Genomic DNA, 25,199 nt, shown 5'->3' with positions numbered 1-25,199 from the left:
AAATCTATCAGGGTCCCAGATAGAGGAAAGACCTGACCGCGGGAGATGATGGACTGATCAAACAACTCCCGCCGACCCTCAGAAACCCTGGCCTTATTTCTGACTCTTCTGTGTTATTGAAACGCCTTTCTAGAGATTTAAGGAATCGCTTCTTCAAACGTAGAAATATCATTGAACTTGAGTTGACTCTGATTTCCTGGTTGTTGAAGACGTTACCTCCATCCTTACTTTTTGTCGACTGAATAGTGCGACACTAATAACCTACTTTACTTCCTAATCTTCACATAGCAGGGAGCTGCAAGTCTTTGGTGTCCAACACGCCTGCAGAACCCAACTCTTGTATCATGCATCAGTTTCCTCATCTCTCACGGCTGCAGCGACGTCTCCGTCAACCTCCTCAGAAATGCATTTACACCCCCGGGGTCACCTGGTACTAGACTTGTAGTCAAGACGCCTAAACCGAGACCAAGACTAGACCAGGACCAGAGAGTATCAAGACCAAGACCAAGTTCAGCTCCAGACCTCCAAAAACAAACCTAGCAATGTCCTGATCCTGCGTGATTGTATTCCATCATCCTGGTTCTAGTTTCCATATGAGCTTGTTTTCAACTGCAGCTCAATAACACAGAGAAGTGGATGATGATGTTGAACTCACTATAAATGTTTCCATCCATCAGCTGAGATCAGATCTGTGTGGCGACTGCACTACCGCTATTTCTACACTATTGGAGGATTGACTCCAGTGCTTTTAAGGATTGACACGACTACTAACTAGTCCCAAAGTCCTCTAGCAGAATAACCAGCTCCAACACCCCCCTCCACCTCAGAAACTACTAACTAGTCCCAAAGTCCTCTAGCAGAATAACCAGCTCCAACACCCCCCTCCACCTCAGAAAAGGAAGGAAGAGGAAATGTTACTGATTTAAATTGGACTGAATTTGGAGATGAAACCTGAATTTTAGATATAAAAGATTGAAATTACATTATTTACCATTATAGTAATCAGATTACACCGTATATCAGCATCACTGAAATGGACCTGATGTCTCCAGAACCACAAGCCTACCAAAGACCTGAGACCTGCACCAGTGGTCAGAAACCTCCGCTAAAGGAAGATAGGAGGGTTTCATCACATCACTGTGTTGTGTTTACCTTCAGAAACCCCCTGATGACATCACCCCTCATTATTTTTCCTTCACATCCTCGCTAGCGCAAATTTGCCAGTCCAACTGTTTCAAGCCTAAACTGGACAAAAAATTACAGTGATTCATTTTTCTTTTTTCACAATTTGTTTATTGATTTTTCATTTTAATGCATAGAGATTCATAAACATAACACTCCAAAAGAGTAACCCTTTATCCACCATCCCACCCTAGATAAGATCTGCAGTAAACAAAAAGAAAGAATTAATAAAGATATAAAGATTATTAATAAAGATTTCAGCATCAACTTGGAAAAAACTTTTTTTAGCAGTTTAGAGATTAAGTCAAGAATATGGAAGAGTATTAGGGCCATGCAGGAGAAAAAATATTTAAGAGGGGAAGATTTTTTTTTATTGTGCACATGTCGAAATGTTGAGATTAATGTTGAAATACAATTTCAAGAATAAAGTTGAAATTTTGCCTTTTTTTCTCGACAATTCAACTTTTTGAAGTGCAAGTGCATAATGAAAAAAAAAATCTTCCTCCTCTAAAATATTATTTTTATTTTTCTCCTGCCTGGCCCTAATACTCTTCCGTAAAAGAACCTCCCTCCAGAATCTCTTTAGTTTTCTCCACATACGATGTAACATTTGACGCAACAATCAGGAATATTGGGATTAAAGTGGTACAATTTATGATTCTTTTATTTCCATTTTTTATTTAATTTGGGCCCGTAGCAGAAGATGCTTTGTAGAAAAGATTCAATAAAAAGAGAAACCTCTAGTACCTGGACACCTTCAACCTCAGTGGGTTTCCCTCCTCCTCCTGAACCGGTCCACACGTCTTCCTGTGTTTATCCTACTAGCTGCTATTTCAGTTCCTGCGTTGCCGCCGGCGGAGACAAAGGCCAGAGTTTTCCCCGCGGCGTGACCTCATCGCTCTGAAAATACACCTGCAGCAAAAACACTGCAGCCTTGTGCTGCTATTTCCCTCCAGCAGCCGTGCAATTATCCGGTCTGAGGGGGAAGTTCTGCCCTGGACTGCCCTGGACCTGAACACGGCTGGACCTGAACACGGCTGGACCTGAACACGGCTGGACCGACGAGGGAACCGGGCCAATTATCCGCTGGACAGCCAGACTTTGGGCCAATCCCAATCCCCTCCCTAGTCCTGGTTTCCCAATTCCTCTTTCCACCTAGGGGTAGTGGAGAAAACTAGTGTAGTGGCTATGAATCTGCCCCTACGGATCGAGGGATTTCCGATCCTCACTAGTTGAACTAGGGCCAGAAAAATTTCCCAGAATGCTTTTCGTCGTCATTTGCCGACTGAATAAAAAAAAAAAACATTGCGGACATTTCTAATTTTGTGAATAAAATCAATATTTTGAGTTAGTTTCTGCATAAAAATGTGTTTTTATTAAATTTCTAGCGAGAAATATATATTTTACTTTCATAATATTCACTCAGTGAATGTACATAATCACTCGCTTGTCCGTTGTTGCGAAGTCTTTTCAGAACTCGCCAGAATAAAGGCTGATTTATGGTTCTGCGTTACACCAACGCAGAGCCTGCGCTGCGTACGCCGTAACCTACACCGTAGGCTCTGCGTCGATTTAAAGCGGAACCATAAATCAGTTCCCGAGTCTTCTCATCCCGAAAACATCAGATCAAATTTCTTAACAGGCGTTATTTGGATAAACTGAGCCCAGGTTGGGGATCTTAACGGTTACTTTTATGCCTGAAAAAATATTAAAACTTAATAAAGTGTTATATTAACAGCGCTACAGCTGAAATTAAAACAGCTTTTAGCTCTGGGCTTCCTGATATGGTGTGACGTATGTGCAAACGTAACTATGCAGTCGCTTACGTACCCGAACGTAAACCACGCAGTGACGTAGCAAGTGGTGTCCCAATCCCTAGGGAACATTACAAGGACCCTACTCATTTTTAGGCCTAGTGGTAGAAAGTAGGGGGTGTATTGGGATTGGCTCTTCGTGCTGAACGACGGAGGAACTGGAGTTCCTCGGCCGGTTCAGTCCAGAATCTGGGTTTATGGACTGGGAGGTCTGGATGGGGTTCAGGTTGGAGACCGGTGTCAGTTCTTCCACACCAAACTCCGACCGCGGTCTCGTTGGACCAGGACACGACAAACTGGTTCCCTTAAAGTTGGAAACCAAGCGCCGGACCACTATTACTACTATCGTAAATCACATAAAATGATTGTACGCTACGCCGACGGCAAAAGAGAGGATAAAATTGGTGAAATTTGACAAAACACCAGATTAATTACGAACAAATTAATCTGATTCCAAATCAGGTTCCTACGGTGGCCGAGACCCGCCATTGCTGAAAATAAAAGTAACGCTGCAAACAGAAACAAACGCTGCTGCAAATAAAATAAATGCTGCAAATATAAAGAAACCCCGCTGCAAATAAAATTTATAAAACGACGCAAATAAAAAAGCCACAACGGAAGTGAATTACCGGGGACTATTTTTGCCGATGCACCAGTGTTGCACATTAAAAATTACACGTAGCGACGTTGAACACTAACCTTTTCACTTATTTTCTCGTTCGTTCTTCTTATTCCTCGCTCTTCTTATTTCTTCCTTTTCACTTACGCCCTCTTCGTCTTCTTCTTCTCCTCTCACGTAAAAAACACCGGTGCATCAGCAAAAATAGTCCCCGGTAATTCACTTCCGTTGTGGCTTTTTTATTTGCAGCAGCGTTTATTATTTTATTTGCAGCGGGATTTCTTTATATTTGCAGCGTTTCTTTTATTTGCAAAGCGTTTCTTTATATTTGCAGCGTTTCTTTTATTTGCAAAGCGTTTCTTTTATTTGCAGCAGCGTTTATTATTTTATTTGCAGCAGGATTTCTTTATATTTGCAGCGTTTATTTTATTTGCAAAGAGTTTCTTTATATTTGCAGCGTTTCTTTTATTTGCAAAGCGTTTCTTTTATTTGCAGCAGCGTTTATTATTTTATTTGCAGCAGCGTTTATTATTTTATTTGCAGCAGCGTTTATTATTTTATTTGCAGCAGGATTTCTTTATATTTGCAGCGTTTATTTTATTTGCAGCGTTTCTTTTATTTGCAGCAATGGCGGGTCTCGGGCACCGTAGGTTCCTGGTGAAAAACAGTGAACTTATCGTACACTTCCAACTATTGATCGCACGGAAGTCAGAATTATTGTAAAAATACGATAATTATCGTAAAACTGGCAACACTGCTTAAGACAAAACCAAAAACAACAAAAACAAACTAAAATGAACTCAAAAGGGCGAGAGAGAGAGAGAAAGAGAGAGAAGATGCTATACAGGGACACGACTAATGAGATACAGGTGGAAACAATCAGGGACGACTGGGAAAGGGAAGTGAAACAAGTAGCGCACAAGGAGCCAGACTTTCAAAATAAAACAAGAAACAAGTCGAGGACAAAACCAGGAAAACAAAGTCACAAGAACAGAAAACAAAACCCAAATAACAACCCTCGACCGCAACAAGAAAGTACCGCCCTTGTGTCCAGAGGATATTTCATGACTAATTCAGACGGATGAATAAATCACTGAGTCCAAACTGAAGACGTCTCCTCCCTCTCGGCGTCTCTAGTTCTGACCACGTGAAGAACAAGCGCTGCCTTGTTGACTGATGGGACTCCGGCCTCGCCCGTCGCCCACGGCAACCACTTCTCCTGGATTCTTGTGGTTCAGCAGAACCGAGGGTTCGACTTCATAAACAAACTCAGCCCCAAGAAAACGCTCCGGCCTCATTGTTCCTGTTCCTCCTCCTCCTCCTCCTCCTCCTCCTCCTCCGATGATGATAATGATGATGATGAAACCGTTGGGTTCAGGAGAAGCAGCTCGGTGCCAGCTCAGCTCCGACTCAGTAAATCAGTTCTATGTTGGACTGAGACGCGTTGCCAGGTTGTAAATGGAAATGGTTCATAACGGGAAATCAGGAGGAATTAAGAAAAGTGGAGTGATGAATTGTGGGTGAACCAGACTGTGAAAGGTTCTGTCTGCTGCGTGGGTAAAACCCGAGCATCCCTGGCGCTGTCGCCGTCGCCGTGGAAACCAGACACAGCCGCGGCCCAAAACCTGTTTCTGCTGCGTCAGTCGTGGCGGTGATGAGTCACGGAGTTTCTACGTGTCTGAATGTTGTTGTTGTGTCTAAACGTGGCCCTGCGATGGTCTGGCGACCCGTCCGGCGGGTTAATCGCCTGTACCCCAAAAAAAGCTGGATATACATTGCAAAAACTTAAAATCTGCGATCTCTCCCGATCCACCAACAACACGTGTGACGGCCTGGTACTAAAATATGCAGATGACATCACTTTGGTTGCACACGTGCAACATGGACACCCTACCTCGCTACCAGCAGGTAGTAAATAACCAGTACTGGAGTTGAGGGGGGATGAGGGGGGATGGCATCCCCCCCTGGAATAAAAACGGTCAAAATCATCCCCCCTGTAAAACTGCCATCCCTCCTTTCCATCCCTTATGTCATTTCATCAATGAATGTGGTTTTACTGCTATTTCAACATTTAGAGTCATCACCAGAAAAATAACTTATTGGACAATTTTCACCTGTTTCAAGTAAATTTTCACTTAAAATAAGTAGAAAAATCTGCCAGTGGGACAAGATTTATCTTCTCATTACAAGCAAAAAAATCTTGTTCCACTGGCAGATGTTTCTACTTATTTCAAGTGAAAATCTACATTCACAACATCTTAACAAGAATATTTGTCTTATTTCTAGTTAAAATGTCTAATTCTTAGTCAAAAAAATCTCATTTCACTTAAAACAAGACTCACCACTGGAAAAAAAAACAACAATTTTCACCTGTTTCAAGTAGATTTTCAATTAAAATAAGTAGAAACATTTTTTTTTTTGCTTGTAATGAGAAGATAAATCTTGTCCCACTGGCAGATTTTTCTACTTATTTCAAGTGAAAATCTACTTGAAACAGGTGAAAATTGTTGTTTTTTTCCAGTGATGAGTCTTGTTTTAAGTGTAATGAGATTCTTTACTAAAATGAGACATTTTAACTAGAAATAAGACAAATATTCTTGTTAAGATTGTGAGTTTTTGCAGTGATCCATGTTACTTATCCTGTGAAGGACAGAGTCATATTGATAAGTTCAGAAAAGTGTTTTTTATTGTTGTGTTTTGATGTATTTGATGTAAGCCCAGTGGATATTTAAAGCTTACAGAAGGCTGCATTTAACTGCTGCTATGTCATTCCTGCAGTATTTCTGCAGGTGTTTTGGTCACTGCTATTATTTGTAATATATTATATTATTTGTAATCAGCACAAATTATCTGTCCCCATATGATAAAATACACCACCCCCCCTGATTCTTTTTTACAACTCAAGTACTGTAAATACTTCTCCCAAACTTGAGCTCAGGTTGGAGAGACGAGGGTCATCCAGGTATCCAGGACTCCTCCGTCCTCCCTGTCTCCTCACAACACTCAGACACAAAGTCTCCACCTGCTCAGAAGACGCCCCTCGTTGAACCAGTTCTCACTTTTAACCCCCCCCCGGTAGAGAGGGAAATGGGCCGAGTCAAAGCTAAATGATGGAGAACAGAACCCACCGAACCAGCGGATCCATCTGCAGGAACCAGAGCAGATTCATGTCGACACCCAACCTGCTGTCCCAGGACCTGCAGCCCGTTTAACGTCTTAATTTACCTCTAAAACAAGCAACAATAACAGAGGTCTGGTGTTTCTTTGTTACTTTAAACATCTTTCTTTGTATTTATTCTTTGAGAGAATTTAAGAAGTATTTACAGATTTTTTTAACAGCTTCATCTACAATTCAACAAAATAAATCAAGGTTTCTCGACCAATTAATGTTTATTGTCCTTATTTACCTCTAAAAAGAGGTCCAGTTTTTCTCTGTTACTTTAATTCATGTGTTTATTCTTTGAGAGGCTGACAAATTAACAATTATTCACAGCTTTTTGAACAATTTCATCTCAAATTCAGCTTCTTTTTTTTTTAAACAAAAAAAAAAACCAATGTTTTTTCATCACATTTCTAAAGTCTCTGCAGTTCATTACCACAAGGGTTTATTTGGCTTTTCTGCAGGATTCACTTCCACAGCAGTGCGAGAGCGACATCTGCTGGTCGAGATGTCTCATCGCCCTGATGTAACTGACTCACCGGGAGGGAAAGCCCCGAAAAAAAGCTCAAATCCAAAATAAAAATGTCTTTAAAACGACTGGAGAAGATAGTAATGTGTTTTTGCAGTGAAGGTTACTGATACAAGAGTAAAAATGAGATTATCACCACTTTCACATCCTCCTGGAGCCTGAAGGTTTGTGACCAGTGTGCGAAATACCCATCCATATTCGGGGGGGTCCCTAACTCGCGTTTTTTTTTTTTTTTTTTTTTTTAAACAGTGTGGCCCTATGCAATAAACAAATACAATCAGCCTACTAAAGCCTATGACAAATACACGCACACTTTTACCCATTTTAGATGCACGTTGTTTTACTAACAGGAGGCAAAATTGTGCATTACGATGCAGAATGTTATTTACAATTTAAATCCAATAATTAAAATAAATAAAAGACATTAATTAATTGGCACCAAACTGGTGCACTTAATGAATAAATACCAGACAAGACACTGGCGCACGGCCAGTGCATTGCAGAAACGAATAAACAAATAAAATAGGCTAATGTATTTTTTTAGATAAATAAAAAAATTCAATGAAAATGAATTGTGCATTTAAATAACAGTAATAACAACAGATGCCACTATCGGATACGTGCAATCAGTGCACTTAAACAGATCCTCAGCCTGCACAATGATGACTGATTATTTAACGTTATGTAACCATCCAGGAAATTATATTTTAACACAGCTGCAGCTGTGTTAAAACATGTGAACACATTCACAAATTCCACTCATAACAGGTCATCACGCAAAATTTAAAAAAATATGATGGCTCTCAACAGGTGGGTTCACGCAGCTTACACATAAATCACACTCATAACAGGCCATAACGCAAAATAATAACACAAATAAAAAAAAACAGTTCTCAGGTGGGTTCAGGCCATATTAAGCAGGCTGGCCTCTTACCTTAAAGGAGCATGAGGCTCCTTTAAAGAAATGACTCTCTAGCGCCACCCTTCACCACGACGGCCGTTGGGGGTACTGCAGCCAACAGTGAAGGCGGCACGGGAGAACGGGGAGAACGCACATGCAGCGTCATGTGACGTCACATCCACAGGACAGCGCGGGAAATTTGGGACAGAATTGCAGCACATTTTGCAGCACACAGCCTGTTCAAGGCAACGGAGAGATACACTAGAGGATCATTCTTTTGGGTTTGGAACGCTTCATCTGACATTATTACTAGAAAACTTAAAACGTTTACAATTTTTTTTCATAAATCCTGCCTCAAGCTCCTTTAAATTAAAATAGACCAAATGTGCCTTTTCTCTTATATACGCACACATACGCATAGACATACATACACATACAAACCCAGTTTTTTTTTTTTGCCTGGGGTGGCGGTGGGACATTTCTCGACTTCTTGTGCTTTCCATTCCAGGAAGAAGAGAGGCGATGTCCTGCTTTAATCCAGCTTCTTCTGACAAATGGAACCGGGTTGAATTTGTCCAGAGGAGGTCCGTTGAGGTCACAAACAGGAGTGCAGAAAGGCTTTCTTCGCGCAACCTGTTGCGCGCCTGGCTGTCCGTGTTATTAACTGCGGAAAAGCCTTGTTGCGCACATGGCTAATTTGCATACATAAAGGTGCAAGACTTGTGTTAAACCAATAAAAGTTTTGAATTGTGAATACTTGATATGGCGATCTCTTAAACATATTTAATTGACCATTAGTGACAATCAAATTATCATATTATATTATATAGCCTAATTTATTTATTTTTTTGACAACATTGAGACCCCCCCTAAATTTGGCTTTTGAGTCCTTCAGGGGGGCTCAAGGGTTAATCGGGGGGGTCGGACCCCACCGAATCCCCCTGTATTTCGCACTCTGTTTGTGACGTCACAAACACCATCAGCTGCAGAACATCGTGATGATTAAAAGTGACAGAAATGTAATTAAAGGAAACGTGATGCAACACAGATAAAAGGATATTTGAGTCATTAACAAAAGAGGCAGAAATGAGTTTTTTTTCAGACTTCAATCTTTATTCAAATACACGGTAAAGAGCAGAAACAGCTCAGGGTAAAGTGAGAATGCTACAAGCCATAAATAAAGTCAGAAAAAGAAACAAAACCTGTTTTTCACCAACTGGAATTGCTGCCAGAATAAAAAGCTTTGTGTTAAAAACAAAAGAAAGCCTTGTTAAAACTCTGCACACAAACACACGGAGGTCCTTTAATCGGTCGTCTTTACAACAAAAGAGAGAAGAAAAAAGCAGCGCGTCGGGACTTCCACGCCGTCGGTGACGGATGACGAGTACAAAAACAATTCACGGAGACGGAGGTTCGGAAGTTTAACAGATAGAAATCGTGACTCAGGAACTCGTGAACGTGCACGAGAAGCTCGCCGGGTATCAAAAACGTCTTAAAGTGACTGCAAACCCAGACTTTTCCACTGAAGTGCGGCGCGTGAAGGTCGCGGCCAGAGGTCAAGGACTGGGCCGGGTTCTTTAAGGAAACACATTCGATAAAAATTAAAAAAAAACAAAAACAAATATCAGGAACAGAAAATTATAACTTTTGTTTCCGATAGAAATTAAAGTTTCCAGCGAAACCAGCATTCATCACGCCCTTTTTGAGAAGTTCCTGTTCGCCTTTGTAGTTCCCGCCCACTGGACCGGCGGGCAACCAATCAGAGGGAATGACACGTGCGACAGAAAGCCCCGCCCCCTCCCCGGTACGTTGTGTACCGGAGAGCCTGCACGGCCCCGGTACATTATGTACCGGAGAGCCGGGCCCCTCCCCGGTACGTTGTGTACCGGAGAGCCCGGCCCCGGTACGTTGTGTACCGGGGAGCCCGGCCCCGGTACGTTGTGTACCGGAGAGCCTGCACGGCCCCGGTACATTATGTACCGGAGAGCCGGGCCCCTCCCCGGTACGTTGTGTACCGGAGAGCCCGGCCCCGGTACGTTGTGTACCGGAGAGCCCGGCCCCGGTACGTTGTGTACCGGAGAGCCCGGCCCCGGTACGTTGTGTACCGGAGAGCCCGGCCCCGGTACGTTGTGTACCGGAGAGCCCGGCCCCCGGTACGTTGTGTACCGGAGAGACCGGCCCCGGTACGTTGTGTACCGGGGATCCCGGCCCCGGTACGTTGTGTACCGGGGGAAGGTTTGGAGGCGGGGCTCGGGTGTGACAGGTCAGGTGATGTCAGAGGGGTTCCCGCCCCCCAAACATTGGCCCCGCCCCCCCTCCTCCGACCCCGACAACAGTCACAGGAAGCTGCCACTCCCTTTATTTTCACATTGATCACTTTTACTCCGAAGTAGTTTTTGTTGCAAGCGGCCGAGGATTTTTAAATACTTTGCCATCGATTGACGACGTTATTGATCCACAAAGAGAAGATTCTGCATCTTTGACATTATTTTTCAGGAGAAAGTGAACGTTAGGGCTTTAATCTCTAAACCAAGTGTAAAAATGTCCAAATAACCACAAGCTGAGATGCAATTCAACAGAAAAGTAACACAACTTTCAGATGCATAGCGTAAACGGCGTGGCGGGACTCGGCTGAGCGGCGTTTTCGTACCTAGACGTCAGACGTTTCCTCAGGTGAAGGAGGTGAGGAGGGTCCGGGGGGGGGGGGGGCGGCGGCGCTGAGAGTCTAAAACGCTCCTGTCAGACGAGGGGGAGGGAGACGAAGAGACGCTGGGTGTTTCTGGAGGGGGGCCAGGCTCCGCCCCCTCCCGCTGAAGCTCCGCCCCTCTAGCCGTCGTCCTGCTCGAGGCCGCCGCCCACCGCCCGCCTCCGCAGGGCCTCGTCGGACAGGCCCCGCCCCCCGGGCTCTGATCGGCCCTCGGGCGACGCCCGCCTCTTCCTCCAGACCTCGTCCTTGTCCCGGTCGTCTTCATCCTCGTCCTCCTCCTCGTCGTCGTCCTCCCCGTCGGCCTCGTGGGCCTCGTCCTGCTGCTGCAGCAGCCGCGCCTGCTCCATCGCATGTTTCTCTGTGGAGGGAAAGGACCGGAGAGATTAGGGATGCTGTGATCCAGTGACGTGCGGTGAGGTTCATGGTTGGTGAGGCACTGACTCCTTTAGTGTCAGATTTACAAATATATAAACCAAAAAGGGAAAAGAGTAGCTTATTCAATTGGCTACTAGTTATTTCATATCTTCAGCATTCTTCACAAAATAACACACGCGCGCACACGGTACATATTACAGATACGTAAAGGTAAGAAAAAACATGCTTTTGCTCTACACCCTCCATGTGTTGGCCGTCGCAATTCTATAATTCATACAACATAAATGAGAGTATAGACTGGTGTACAAAACCACACATTTAAATTTTGACCTTTAGTGAAATATTTAGTTGTTTTTAAAACGTTTAATTCTGATACTTTAATCATTTTAATAATACAGATTGCTCAACAAAAAGCAAAACTAAGAATATTTTATTTGAGGCCGAAATTTAGTTTTTAAATATTCTATTGTATTTTTCTTAGTCTAATCTCTCTTTTATAAGATTGAAATTAAAAGTGTTTGTACCCGTGGACTCACGTTCGCCTCCTTCAGGTGAGTACTGTCTGCCTCACCCTGGGCCTTTTTCACTGCGATTTTATTTCCCATCAGCAAAACTAAATATGTCACTAACAAACATTAAACTTTACTGGTTAAAGACATTAGCAAGACTGTAGAAAATCCAGGTATATAAATGTATCTGCAAACTTTATATTGGCGACATGCAGAGATACGGAGACTAGCACGCGCCAATTGCACGTATCTGCAGAGTTTGTGATGGATTGTCCAATCAGAGGCTCGGCTCGTTGCTGCCGCACCTCACGTTTCAGCCCCGTATTTAAACAGAAAATATAAAAAAAATACAGCGATTTTGACTATAAAAAATGTTCGAAATTACATACATAAAGATCAGTGGACAATAATAATATAAATTTGATGTTATTATTACTTATTTTTATAAGTCCCTGCTGTGATCCAACTTTTTCACTTGCGATCCGATACCAGTGCATATTTCTATCTCTCTGTTCTGACCAATAGGTTCACTTTTTTTAGCACTTACTTTGTAGTGTGGAATAATAGAAAAGGCTTGATAAAGTCACTCAGAATGAGAATAACATACTTCCTGAGATGAATAGTCCACAACAGTAGGTTATTATGACAAAAATTAAGCCATTTATTAGATATTAATTTTTTTTTAAACATTAAATATGTATGCAGTAGCATTAAATAAAATAAATGACATCTCAACATGAAAAAGCCAATATAAAAAAATAAAAAATCAAGCAAATTTAAAAACAAATTTACTAAAAGTAGGCTTTGTTTCACATCCGTTACCATTAATAAAAGTCATGACTTCCAAAGTCAGATAAATTCTACTGCCAGTAGCAACCTGTGCTGCTGTGGTGAGAACAGAACTAGGCATAACGTAGCGTTAGCGAGGCTCCAGGTGTTGAATTAAGCGTTAAAATCCCACATTATTCACTACTGACAGGGCTGGTCATCAAGCACAATAAACTGCGCAATCTTTTCTGTAATTGCTTTTCCGTTCTTGCTGTCTCGGAGTTGTTCACGCTTTTCAAATGTTTGTAACAACGCCACTGAACCACTGAACCGTTTCCATGACAACGGAACCGTTTCCATGACAACGGAACCGTTTCCAGGACAACTCAATGGATTTCAGAGTTCTGATTTCTTGCTTCTAGGCCAGATGTTGACGTTTCTGAATCAGAGATCCGGGATTCTGGAGATGACCCTGAACCCACCGGCTGGATGTAACAGCGTCTCAGAGACGATGATGTCACTGACTCATCACCACGCAACTCCAGGTTCTGCGTTGGGTCCCACTTACCTGTCCAGACTTGTTTTTAACTGTTTTAAGACGTTTTTGCCATCAAATTCGAAATGAGCTCTTTCTTTTTTCCTTCAAGAAACTTTTAACATCTGTTTTCCATCTTTTGCAGGTCAAATGTGGGTTTATGAGATTTACAAATCATTGTATTTAGTTTTTTTTTCATTTTTCAGTGTCCCAACCTTTCATAGAATTTAATCTGAGGTGAAACTCACTCTGGTAGTAGTCAGGAGACACGAATCGCCGTGAGGGGAAGACGAAGTCGGCCACGAACACCAGGATCTGTGGAGACAGCAGTGTTAACTCTCTCACCACCGGATCAACAGTGGGGTTACTGGGCGTGAGGAGGCTCACCAGGCCCAGCGCCAGCCCGGAGAACAGGGTGACCAGGCCGAAGATCACGTAGGAGCCCCAGACCGGGATCCCCAGCTTCTCCGTCATGTAGTTGTGACACCGCTGCAAAACAACAAGGACGTAAACAAACATGTCCGGTACTTTCACCCCTAGACGTATAAACGTAGACGTCTTGTTGAGCGGGTTGGGCCGTTGCTGTAAACGTCACCGCGGCCGCCATGTTGGATGGGGCAAATTTACCAGTAAACTCATGAAATGGACCAAACTTCATAAAGTGTTTGAAGCTCATCTCTGTAATTGATCCATTCACGCAAACACTAATATATCTGGAAATCAAACAAACACCAAAGACATTTCTATTCATTATTTTATGAAATATGATCCTCGTTTTTGTTTTTCCCCTCATCTTTTCTTCTTTCTCCTTCTGTATTTTCTTCCTCTCTCATCCTATCTAATTCCTGTATATGATCTAACTAACTCCATTTAGTATAAAAAACCTTTTAACTTTATTAATTGGTCCATTGTACGTTTATATTTACCCACTTACAGATATCGCATTGATTTATTATCACAATTATTACTTTTAATTTCTTTACACACTATCAGTGTTAATTTATTCAGTTTACCATCATTGCTTACACACTCTCTCTCACACACACTTTGATATTCATATTCACCATTAATATTCATTCATTAAACCACAGTATTTTTCTTCGTCTCACTAACGTACCGTGGCTGTGGATCTTGTACTATGATGTATAATAACAATGATCAAAAAGACATCATTTCTAACTTTTTAATGTATTGTATTTAACATATTATAATTGTTTTGGCGATTTTTTCTGAAGATAAAAAATATTTACATATATTACTACTGATTCTGATCAATCTTTTTTATATTGACATTGATGAAAATTTACCATGTGAAAATACACACAAATATATCTATATAACTGCAATCTATGTTTGCAGAGTTAAAAACCTTGAAAAAGAACAGCATTTTCTCCTGTTGCTACACTTTTTGCCACATCCAATATGGCGGCAGCGTTGACGTGTGATTCAGCGTTCAGTGAGGCATCTACGTGTTTAAATCTCATATATATATATATTTTTATTTTTTATTTTTACCTGCATGAACACAAATGTTGATATTTTACTTCTCTGTTCATAAGGGAATAAAAACTCCTCTGGCGCCCCCGTGTGGCCACATTAAACACCTCCACACTGACTTGGAGCCGTTTAAACATGTTACAAACTTATTAGATGAATTACCAGGACCAAATCCCCAAGTGTGTTTTAGTACTACAGGAAAAGTATTCACACACATTTATACTTTAGTGTTTTTCATGACTTACCCGGATGAACATGGAGAGTTTGAACAACGCGGACATGGAGTTCATCCTGTCACAAAGAGCAGAGACGTCATGTAAAGAGATTTAAACACATCACTCTGTATAAGAACACATGAAACATGAGGTGCAACGACGGGGCGATGATTCATGACGTCTCCAAGCAAAGATGTTAAATACGTCTGTTTTTCTAGGGCTGTAATCTCCCAGACTGGTTGATTTATGAGTCCATGCGGCCGGGCTCGACTAAAATCTGATTGGTCGATTCTTTAATTTAAATTAATCTGGAGGAAAGTACCAAGTTCTGAAGGGGTGTTTTCAGACCTCTCTCACAGGAAACGGCCGATCTTTGGACACCCCCGTGTTTTTGATCTTTTGGATACTGACTAAAGAAGGAGAGATTGTAAAGTAGAAGGACGAGGTCTGGTGGTTTGTTGAACTTTATCATGTCAGAGAATCTGCTTTGATGCAGATTTTCATAAAAATAGATGACGGAAAACAAGTTGAATATAAACTTTGTAAGCAACAGTTTGGATCACAGCTCAAAATCCATAGCTACAATCGCGAAAGCGATTTACTTAAAATGATTAAGCGGTGTGCTCGGGGCACTTGTAAAAGAGAGAATCAGGAATACATTTCATCCCTAAACCAACGGTAAATTATGATAAAGCTACGTGGACGGCCGCACCTTCCACCGTGCTATCAGCTAAAGCTAAACTCATCAAAATATCTTGTTTTTGCCGAAATCCTCAGTTTTTTTAAACTCCACGGTACCTCAAGTGTTTCTTTTTATTATATCTAGTTGCTGTTGATTTTCTTATAATAATATTTTATAATAATTAGAAATAAAGTGATGTAAAACCCCGTTTTTACAGTGGAAGTGGATGGGACAGATGGCAACCGCCTAGCAACGGGGGCGGGGCTTGACGAAGGGTCAATTATAATTAAAACGTGACAAAATAATTGTTTTATATAAATAATATTCCACCTATTAATTTTGACAGGTTGTAGTGTGTAATTCATGTCAGTCTAAAACATTAGATCAAAAACGATTTAATATATCTCAAATCCACAAAAAAAAAAAAGCCCAATAGAATGAATTAATTTTAGTCGAAATTTGAAGGTTTCAGCCCGAAGAAGTTCTTTGGTTGATTACAGCCCCGGTTTTTAAAAATTCCTTTAAGATGAAAGCTTGAAATCTGCAGCAACTTCAGGTGAACTTACAGCAGCGAGGACGGGCCGAACCAGGAGGAAACGGGTTCCACAGCTCTCCACTTCTGCTCGTCCACGAAGCTCAGGAAGTCGTCCTTGGTGCGAGCTCCCTGGTACTTCCTGAAGACGCCGTCCTTGCAGCTGAAACACAACAGACACAGAGACGCTTTAGTCCAGACCAGCTTCATCTTCATCACATTCTCTGGAGGACGACAGGATGTTTTGCAGATACAAGAGAATCTGCCCCGATCAACGATTCAACTCAGGAACCGGCGATCAATACCTCACATATCACCGGGTCATGATGTCACATCAACTCATGACGGCAACATGAAAAACTATGTTTTCATTGAATGAATCGCAGAATAAACGGCCCTTAACAACATCCACCGATGATGCTTCCACCTGCTGACTGACAGGTTCTGGATTATTGATCACTTAATCCAGGGGTGTCCAAAGTCGGTCCTCGAGGGCCGGTGTCCTGCATGTTTTAGTTGTTTCCCTGCATCAACACACCTGATTCTAATTAACGGTCGTCACCACCTTGTCTGTCTGGATAGTTCTGTTGATGACCACGGTTTGATAAAAAAAAGTGACACATCTAAAACATGCAGGACTGCGGCCCTCGAGGACCGACTTTGGACACCCCTGACTTAATCAATACATCCACGGAGATCCAGGAAAGGAAATAAAACCGCTGTCAGCCAGAGTTATTATCGTTCACGAAAACGAACAAAATAACAAAAACTAAAATTGAAAAAACTATTTCGTTAACTGAACTAAATAAAAATTAAAATTAAAAGACAAAAACGATAACTAACTGAAACTATATTGCATGTTTAGAAAACTAACTAAAACAAACTGAAATTATAGATATAATTTCCTCAGTTTTCGTCCCTGTCAATATAAGCCTCTTGGTTTGATCAATTTATTCCGCTCTGGCCGTTTATCTCCAACTGGCAGCTACGGCACCTGAACGCCTCACGGTCCTTGACGTCAAAACTAAAACTAAAACTAAAACTAATAAAAACTAAACTAAAACTAAGCATTTTTGAAAATATAAAAACTAATAAAAACTAGCAAACCCACACTAAAAACAAATTAAAACTAACTGAATTGAAGGAGAAAAAGTCAAAACGAAATAAAACTAAACTAAAATTAAAAATTAAAAACTATTATAACCCTCCTGTCAGCCTGAGTCCGCCTGACTCAGGTGTGCTGACCCGCCCCACACGGTGGGGGTCAGAGCTACACGGGAACCAGAACCACATGAAGAAAAAAGAAAATGTTGAACTCGGTCAAATCAAATCAAACTTTATTTGTAAAGCGCTTTTCATACAAATGAAAAATGCAACACAAAGCGCTTTACATAAAACACCTCAACACCTCCACCTGCAGAAACCCTGACGGGTGTCAAACGCTCCGGAGTCCTCGGTGATCTCCGTGTGTTTGGTTCTGGTATCCAGACGTCTAACCCTCCAACCTTCAGCGTTCCGACTCCCCGGGGCCACGACCGGCGCCTGAGGTCATTTTGGTGGTTCAACAACAACCCCCTAATTAGATCGTGAAGGATTACAACGGATTACAAGACGGTCTTTCAAACTGCTGAGATTGTGGGATTTTATTTTATCAATTTAAGATCGTGGTAAAATCGAAATTGTGATTATATTTTAAAAAAATTGTGATATTATTTTTTTGCCATATTGCAATTTTCCCTATTTTCCTATTACAGGACTGTCTCAGAAAATTAGAATATTGTGATTTTCTGTAATGCAATTACAAAAACAAAAATGTCATACATTCTGGATTCATTACAAATCAACTGAAATATTGCAAGCCTTTTATTATTTTAATATTGCTGATCATGGTTTACAGTTTAAGAAAACTCAAATATCCTATCTCAAAAAATTTGAATATTCTGGGAATCTTAAACTTAAACATAATCAGCAATATTAAAATAATAAAAAGCTTGCAATATTTCAGTTGATTTGTAATGAATCCAGAATGTATGACATTTTTTTTTTTTTTTTTTTTTTTTATAAATTGCATTACAGAAAATAAAGAACTTTATCACAATATTCTAATTTTCTGAGACAGTCCTGTATTTTCCCTATTTTCAATATTCCCCTATTCCCCATAAACACAAAAACCTGCAATATTCATGCTCCCCAGGTATAAGAACCCGTCCTAACTGCATAAAAACAACCTCAGATTAACTGTTCAGCCCCAGCAGAACTTTATTTATAATCTTTCCTTGAACAAAACAGTCAGGTGTTTTTTAGTCGTCGTGTTTCTCTTGCCAACAACAATCAGAGATTCAGCATCAAGTCACATAAGGATGTCACGGCTCCTCATCCTCATCAACACAACTGAACTCTTCTGTCACATCCAAGTCCACACAACTCAGAGAAAACAGTTAATAAAGTCCGATCAGCTCTTCCTGGACAGGTTATTGATCACCAGTGTGAGTTCGTAGTTCAGCAGAAACGCTGCTTTGTTCGGCCTAAAAACAGCTGGGAAAGTCCCGCCCCCAGTGTCCTTGAACAGGACGAGGTTTGTTTTTGTTCTGTAACAATAAAACAGCGTCTGGAAGAAAAGTACACATGATTTCTGTATTTAATCTACTTAGTAGTAGTAGAGAAAGACAACGAGGAGAAATGAACCAGAGAAAGCGGAGGTGAGGGCGTCTTTGTTGAGTCATCGCCAACATTTACTGACTTTATTCACCTCTATTTATTCCTCAAAAGGTACAAAATACAACTTAGACTCAAGAGAAAAGAAAAAGATCTTAAGATGCTTCTAAAAAACAAAAACAACAAAAAGAGGGTCCGCATTCATGTGAATTTAAGAGGAAACCAAACATGGCAACAGAAACAAAAGCGGAAGCAACAAGAACCACAAAATAAGCAAACACTTACTGATAAATAGTAGGAAGTGACGTAATGATGAATCGGCCGCTCAGACCTGCGGAGAGAGAGGAAACGAGAAGTGTGAGTGTGCAGGAAGGAACAGTAGGACTCATTTATGACCCGAGCAACTAATTCTGGGTTTATTACAGGCTCCGTTATGTTAGATGGAACAAACTTTAGTAAAAGCAGTTTCAGACGGGCAGGACGGGTCCCACATGAAACTAAATGCGTTGTTCATGACAAATGCTGTGAGGCCCAAAGAAAATACGTTTGTGCATAGGCCTGTGTTGAAAAAAATTTGATTTTCCGATTCTAAAATCGATTCTCATATTAATTCCTAAAAATCAATTCTTACGCCTAAAGATACATTTTTTTTCATTATTACATTTTCACCCAATGAAGTTTAATCCCAGTCGTCGCCTCATTTAATTCACACATGCTGTTGAGCTGTTGCAATTTCTTTCTTTTTTTGCACTTTAAATGGATATTGAAAGGAATATTTGAGTTATTTATTTCTTAGTTATTTATTTCATACAAATAACTTTTGGTATTTTTTTTGTTTATGCCCAAAAAAGGAATGTTTTGGTGGATACGAGAATAAATAGTGCCATGTTTTTGCATTTAGATATGTTTATACCAGTATTTCTTATTATTTATTTTTCTTATTATTATAATTATTGTATATACCAGTTTACTGTTTATAGTGTGTTGTTATTACTATTGATGCCTCTTGTTTTTGCACTATCCCCTTTGCTGCTGTAAACTGCAAATTTCCCCTCTGTGGGACTATTAAAGGATTATCTTATCTTAAAAATATGAAAATATTAAAGTTTTCAGTTATAATTGCATAAATTGTCTATATTTCATTGCTTTTTAAACTTCATTGGGTTAAATTTGCACAAAATGCTAAAAACCAAATTCCCTGAAATTAAAAAACTAAAAACTCAGAAAATGGAAAAAATTAAAACGGAATGTGTTAAAAAATAAAACCGATTATCCGTCTCTGTTTGCTGCCCTGAATCTGTTTGGTAATTCAAGATGTTTCTGAAAGCAGTTCTATCAGCATTCTGGGAGCTGATTGGTCCTTACAGCATCATTAGCTGCAATACTTGCTGTTGAATCTCAATATAATACTAGTATTAATATGTTGCAGAACTACAGTCATATAATTCATGCAACAGCTCAAAAAACAGTTTTAATAACACTAACCCAAATCGAATCTGATCGAATCAAATCTTGATAATCGATTCTGAATCTTAAGAATCGGAATCGATTCTTGATATTTAAATCAATCCCCAGCCCTATTTGAGCATCATTCATCTCCGTCTGGTGGATATTAGATTCAGCCACATCCGCCCTGAATCCATGACATCAGCCCGGGTTCAAATGTAAAACATCCTGCTTTATCTGCGGAACATGAACATCCACGTGAGAGATTAGGAGCAGCGACCTCGACGGCGGAGGACAACCCGGTTAATCTGTCAAGGAAGCAAATAAAACTGACGGTTCTACTGAATGAAGGAACACTCGTTTAACCTTTCACTGAGAACTGGGAACGATAAGAGCAAATACATCAAATCTGTGTCGCTGTTTTAAGCCAACAAGTGAGTCAGACGTACAGTCAGAGTCGTCATCCGGTTTAAACATTTCCTGATTTGGTTTAAAGGAGATAAGACTCTTTTCCTGGAGCCCTAGTGACATACACTTGATCACCGTACTAAAGTTCCATTTTCACTCATGTTTTTACACCTGTGTTCATAGCAGCCAGTCTCACTTTAATCCCACCTCTCTTTTAAAGGTTGCATGTCTTTTGAAATGGATGTTTAAGCTTTTGATGGTCTGAGCTTGGAGTTTAGAGTAGTGATCAATACGGAAATATCGATACTTCCGATACCAGATCTGTACGCTCTAAAATCCATTCTCAAATGAAAATATCGATACTGTTCATACTTTAGTCATTTGTGGTCATGTATATCATTAACAGGAATACGGTGGAAAGTAACTAAACTATTCAGATTTTGTCTAAATGACACGCTGCTGATAGGAACTACTTTTTTCATTTTCATAGTAGTTCTTATTTTTGTTTATTATTCCCTTACTTATTTCAACGGTTTTACTATTTTACTTAGGATCTATTTCAGTTTACTTCTGACTTTAAAACAAATAACTAAATAAGTGACTCTGATGTCTTGTATTCTTAAACTATATACCGTATTTTCTGGACTATAAGCCGCTACTTTTTTCATAGGTTTTGATGCATGCAGCTTATACAAAGGTGCGGCTATTCTGTGGATTTTTCTTCCACCGCTCGGGGCGCTCTAACCAGAATTAGAATTAAAACTAAGACAAAATAAATGCAAAGAAGAATACGCTACTTCTTCTTTAGCAGATAGAAGTAGAAGCAGATTTCAAACAGATAAATAGATAAATAAATACTGGTTATTTTCTCTTGGTTCTGTCCAGTTTTAATCAGCAAAGTTGCTGCTGTGTTAAAAGACACTGTTAGGAAAGATCTATTTAGGAACAAACATGTACATCATTTACAGTTAAGAATCCTTCTGTACATGTAGTAAATATCTAATCTAACAACATAAATATCTGCGGCTTGCATATCTTTTTTTTAAAATAAAGTGGATGCGGCTTATATACAGGTGTGGCTTGTATATTTTTTATAGATTTTTTTTTTAAATAGAGCGGGTGCGGCTTATATACAGGTGCGGCTTATAGTCCAGAAAATATGGTAAAATACGCACATTTTTTTTTAGATTTACCAACACATTAGGTGTTTTTGCATAATGTATCCGAATCGAATCGGTATCGCGATATTGGATCGGAGAGGAAATCGGTGGTATTGAACATCACTAGTTTGACAGTTCCTTCAAATATCATACTTTTTGATCAGTCATGGACCTTTTAAAGCACAAATAGAAACATGACAACTGAGTTTATTCCAGTTAAAGTCCATTTAGACCCTTTAATGATCAGTAAAATGACCAAGAGTGAGCTTGAACCGTCCTACCGGGTTGTTCCGTCACGTCCACCTTGGCGATGTTGACCCCCATGTCCTCCCCCCAGTCTGCAAACTCCTTCCACACCGACTGCAGCTGCTGGCACGCCGGGCACCAGGGAGCGTAGCTGGAGGACGGAGGGATGAGACAGAGGAGGAGAGTTAGGCTGGAAAACCATAGACATTAAGGCTGAAACCATTCCTGGAATAATTAGAGTAATTCGATTACAAAAAATGGTCGAGGAATTTTCTCTGCCTTGAGGAACCGTTTAATTTCACCAGCTCAAAGCAGGTATTTCGCCCGGACTACATTTAATGCGGCACAACGCGCTGACGCCGCGCACGTAAAGGTAGAAGAAAGAGGTTTTGTTTGGTTTTGTAACATGCCGTGCTCAGGCATATATATATATATATATATATATATGTGCTCAGGCAGTCTGCAATGGCCCAGATGGGAGACACATGTAGCTCAGTGCTTAACTTTTATTTTCAATCCACTCTATATTCTTCTGGTCCGTTCTCCTATATGTTCCCCCTCTAACCCGGTAGATACATACGTTCCTCTAAACATCTGTTCCCCCTACAGTTTTAACTAAAAGAAAATGTTTTCCAACACAGCAGGTCTCATAATTTTATTTTGAACACTGCCAAAACTCAAAATCTTATAAAGACTTTAACTTAAAACTTAACTAGAACTTAAAATTTGCTTGACACAAATGAAAGTTCAATTGAAACACGTGGGAAAAACACCTAATCTTTTAAGTGATGTCTGATATCAGGTGTAATGGCATTTTTAGGTTAGAAATAAGAACATTTCTTAGTGAGATCCATAGTTTTTTGAGTGAATCAGTGAATTTGGTCGACTGGTGTAAGTTCAGAGTTTTTAAATGCATAGCCATGAACCTACTGGATTATATCATTTAGTCTTAGTGATGTCAATTAACATCTAACATCTTATGTATATGTATAATTGCTCTTTAACTAAACAAAAATATGTTTTATCCGATTACTCGATTAATCGATGGAATTTTCAGTAGAATACTCGATTACTAAAATAGTCGATAGCTGCAGTCCTAATAGATATATATACATAGACGCCTCATCGGCCGCTGGGGCGCCGTCTTGGGGCGGTCCTCCTACCCAGACGACAGCATGAGACAGGGCAGTAGTGAAGATGCCAGAGCACAGTGTGCCGCGTATTCCTGTACAAGTCGGCCAACAATTGCTTGGGCAACACATTGAGACACAGTTTGGCATCGACAACCACTTTTCCAAGTTGTTGTCATTGTTTGTGTCAGTGTTTCTAAAAATAAGGCTACACCACATTGCCAAACTCACCTCTCCTGACCTGCAGAAAGAGAGCAGGAGAAAGAAGCTCTGCAGAGCAGTTCTCTTTCAGGGCTTTTAGCATAGCTATGTGGAAATATGGTTTGTGAGATATATATATAAAAACATACATACATACACACATACATATTATCCGCACAGGAAGGTGCATTGTTAAAGCATATGATTGTGTCAAACACACACACACACACACACACACACACACACACACACACACACACACACACACACACAATTTGAATAGTGTGATAAAGTTCTTTATTTTCTGTAATTAATTAACAATTAAAAAAACAAATGTCATACATTCTGGATTCATTACAAATCAACTGAAATATTGCAAGCCTTTTATTATTTTAATATGGCTGATTATGGTTTACAGTTTAAGATTAAGATTCACAGAATATTCTATTTTTTTTAGATAGGATATTTGAGTTTTCTTAAGCTGTAAGCCATGATCAGCAATATTAAAATAATAAAAGGCTTGCAATATTTCAGTTGATTTGTAATGAATCCAGAATGTATGACATTTTTGTTTTTTTAATTGGATTACAGAAAATCACAATATTCTAATTTTCTGAGACAGTCCTGTACATACATAGATATGTGTGTGTTATGGCATGCAGTTCAGGAAATTAATATTTATTTCAATTAATCTTAATCTGGTTTCATTCCATGTATTCAAAGATTAATTTCCTGAACAGCATGACGTAGTGTGATTATATATATATATATATATATTTGATTTGATTTATTTTATTTCTGTACATGTAAAAAAAAAAGAAACAACACTTCATGAGAAGTTTAAGAAAATAGGGCAACAAAGAATGTCATCCTTTAAAACTATCTTGATTTACATGTGCCAAAAAAGGAGTAGGAAGAAGTGTAAACTTATTTAGTCCTACCCCCATTCGCTGATCATTTAACCTGTATTTATAATTATTCACACACTAAATAACAATAATTAATTATTATTATTATTATTATATACTGTAATTATACTCACACACATACTTATACATGCATACATACACAAAGTTGAATATTTCTACATATATATATATATATATATATATATATATATATATACATACATATATATAGAGAGAGAGAGACATAGAAATAGACATAACAGATATACACATATATGTCAACTGCCAGTTGGTGATCAGTGCGCATGCGCAGTAGTCTCTGCTGAAACCCTTTAGCTGCTAACGTTAGCCCCGCTGACAGCAGCTGTTTATAAAGTTACAGCCTTCATAACGTCCTGACACCGCGGTGAGAGGCGCTGAAACAGCACTAAACCCAGCCCTAGACTAAACTCCACCAGATCAGAGTTAGACCGGAGCCCCGGCCTCCAGCACATGGATGTGTTAGATTAACCACTCACAACTCGATCATCCACTCCCCGGACAGGATGCTCTCCCAGCTGGAGTCCGTCACCTCCTTCAGGCTGTCCGGCTTGGCCCCGGCCGGCAGCGACAGGACACACAGGCCCAGCAGCAGCAGGGACACCCAGGAGGACGGGTTCGATCCCCGCGGGGAGGACAGCATCGTCGCTCCGCTACCGTTAGCTGCCGAACACGCCATGTCCCGCGGAGAGGCTGACGTCGCTGACGTCACCGACGTCATGACGTCACCGGCCCCGGCGTCGCTCACACCGGAAATATCGCGACATTAGAAATATTCAAACGGTGCGTCCGAAATGCCATAATAAACCATAGACATATATACATGTATGTATGTCTATGTACTAAACAGCATAGTTAGTATATAATCAAAAAGTATATATGTAAGCAGTACTCGAGTTGTAAAAAAAAGTCAGGGGGGATGGTGGATTTTATATGGGGACAGATAATTTGTGCTGATTACAAATAATATAATATATTACG

General features: G+C 40.2%; 1 protein-coding gene across 1 annotated transcript; it reads right to left on the bottom strand.

Moving 5' to 3' along the window:
• Window positions 1-10,464: 10,464 nt before the first annotated feature.
• tmx1 (thioredoxin-related transmembrane protein 1) lies at window positions 10,465-24,941 on the bottom strand. The gene is made up of 8 exons (XM_061743960.1): window positions 24,698-24,941; window positions 21,976-22,091; window positions 18,966-19,011; window positions 16,060-16,188; window positions 14,842-14,887; window positions 13,487-13,588; window positions 13,348-13,414; window positions 10,465-11,270 (listed from the first exon to the last, which is right to left on the bottom strand). Exons 1-8 carry the CDS (start codon window positions 24,937-24,939, stop codon window positions 11,032-11,034), a joined length of 987 nt encoding a protein of 328 aa, XP_061599944.1. The 5' UTR covers window positions 24,940-24,941; the 3' UTR covers window positions 10,465-11,031.
• Between the last annotated feature and the right edge of the window lie 258 nt (window positions 24,942-25,199).

This window comes from Cololabis saira, chromosome 16 (assembly GCF_033807715.1).
Source record: "Cololabis saira isolate AMF1-May2022 chromosome 16, fColSai1.1, whole genome shotgun sequence".
NCBI lineage: Eukaryota > Metazoa > Chordata > Actinopteri > Beloniformes > Belonidae > Cololabis > Cololabis saira.
This window is presented reverse-complemented; position numbering and strand designations above follow the sequence as displayed.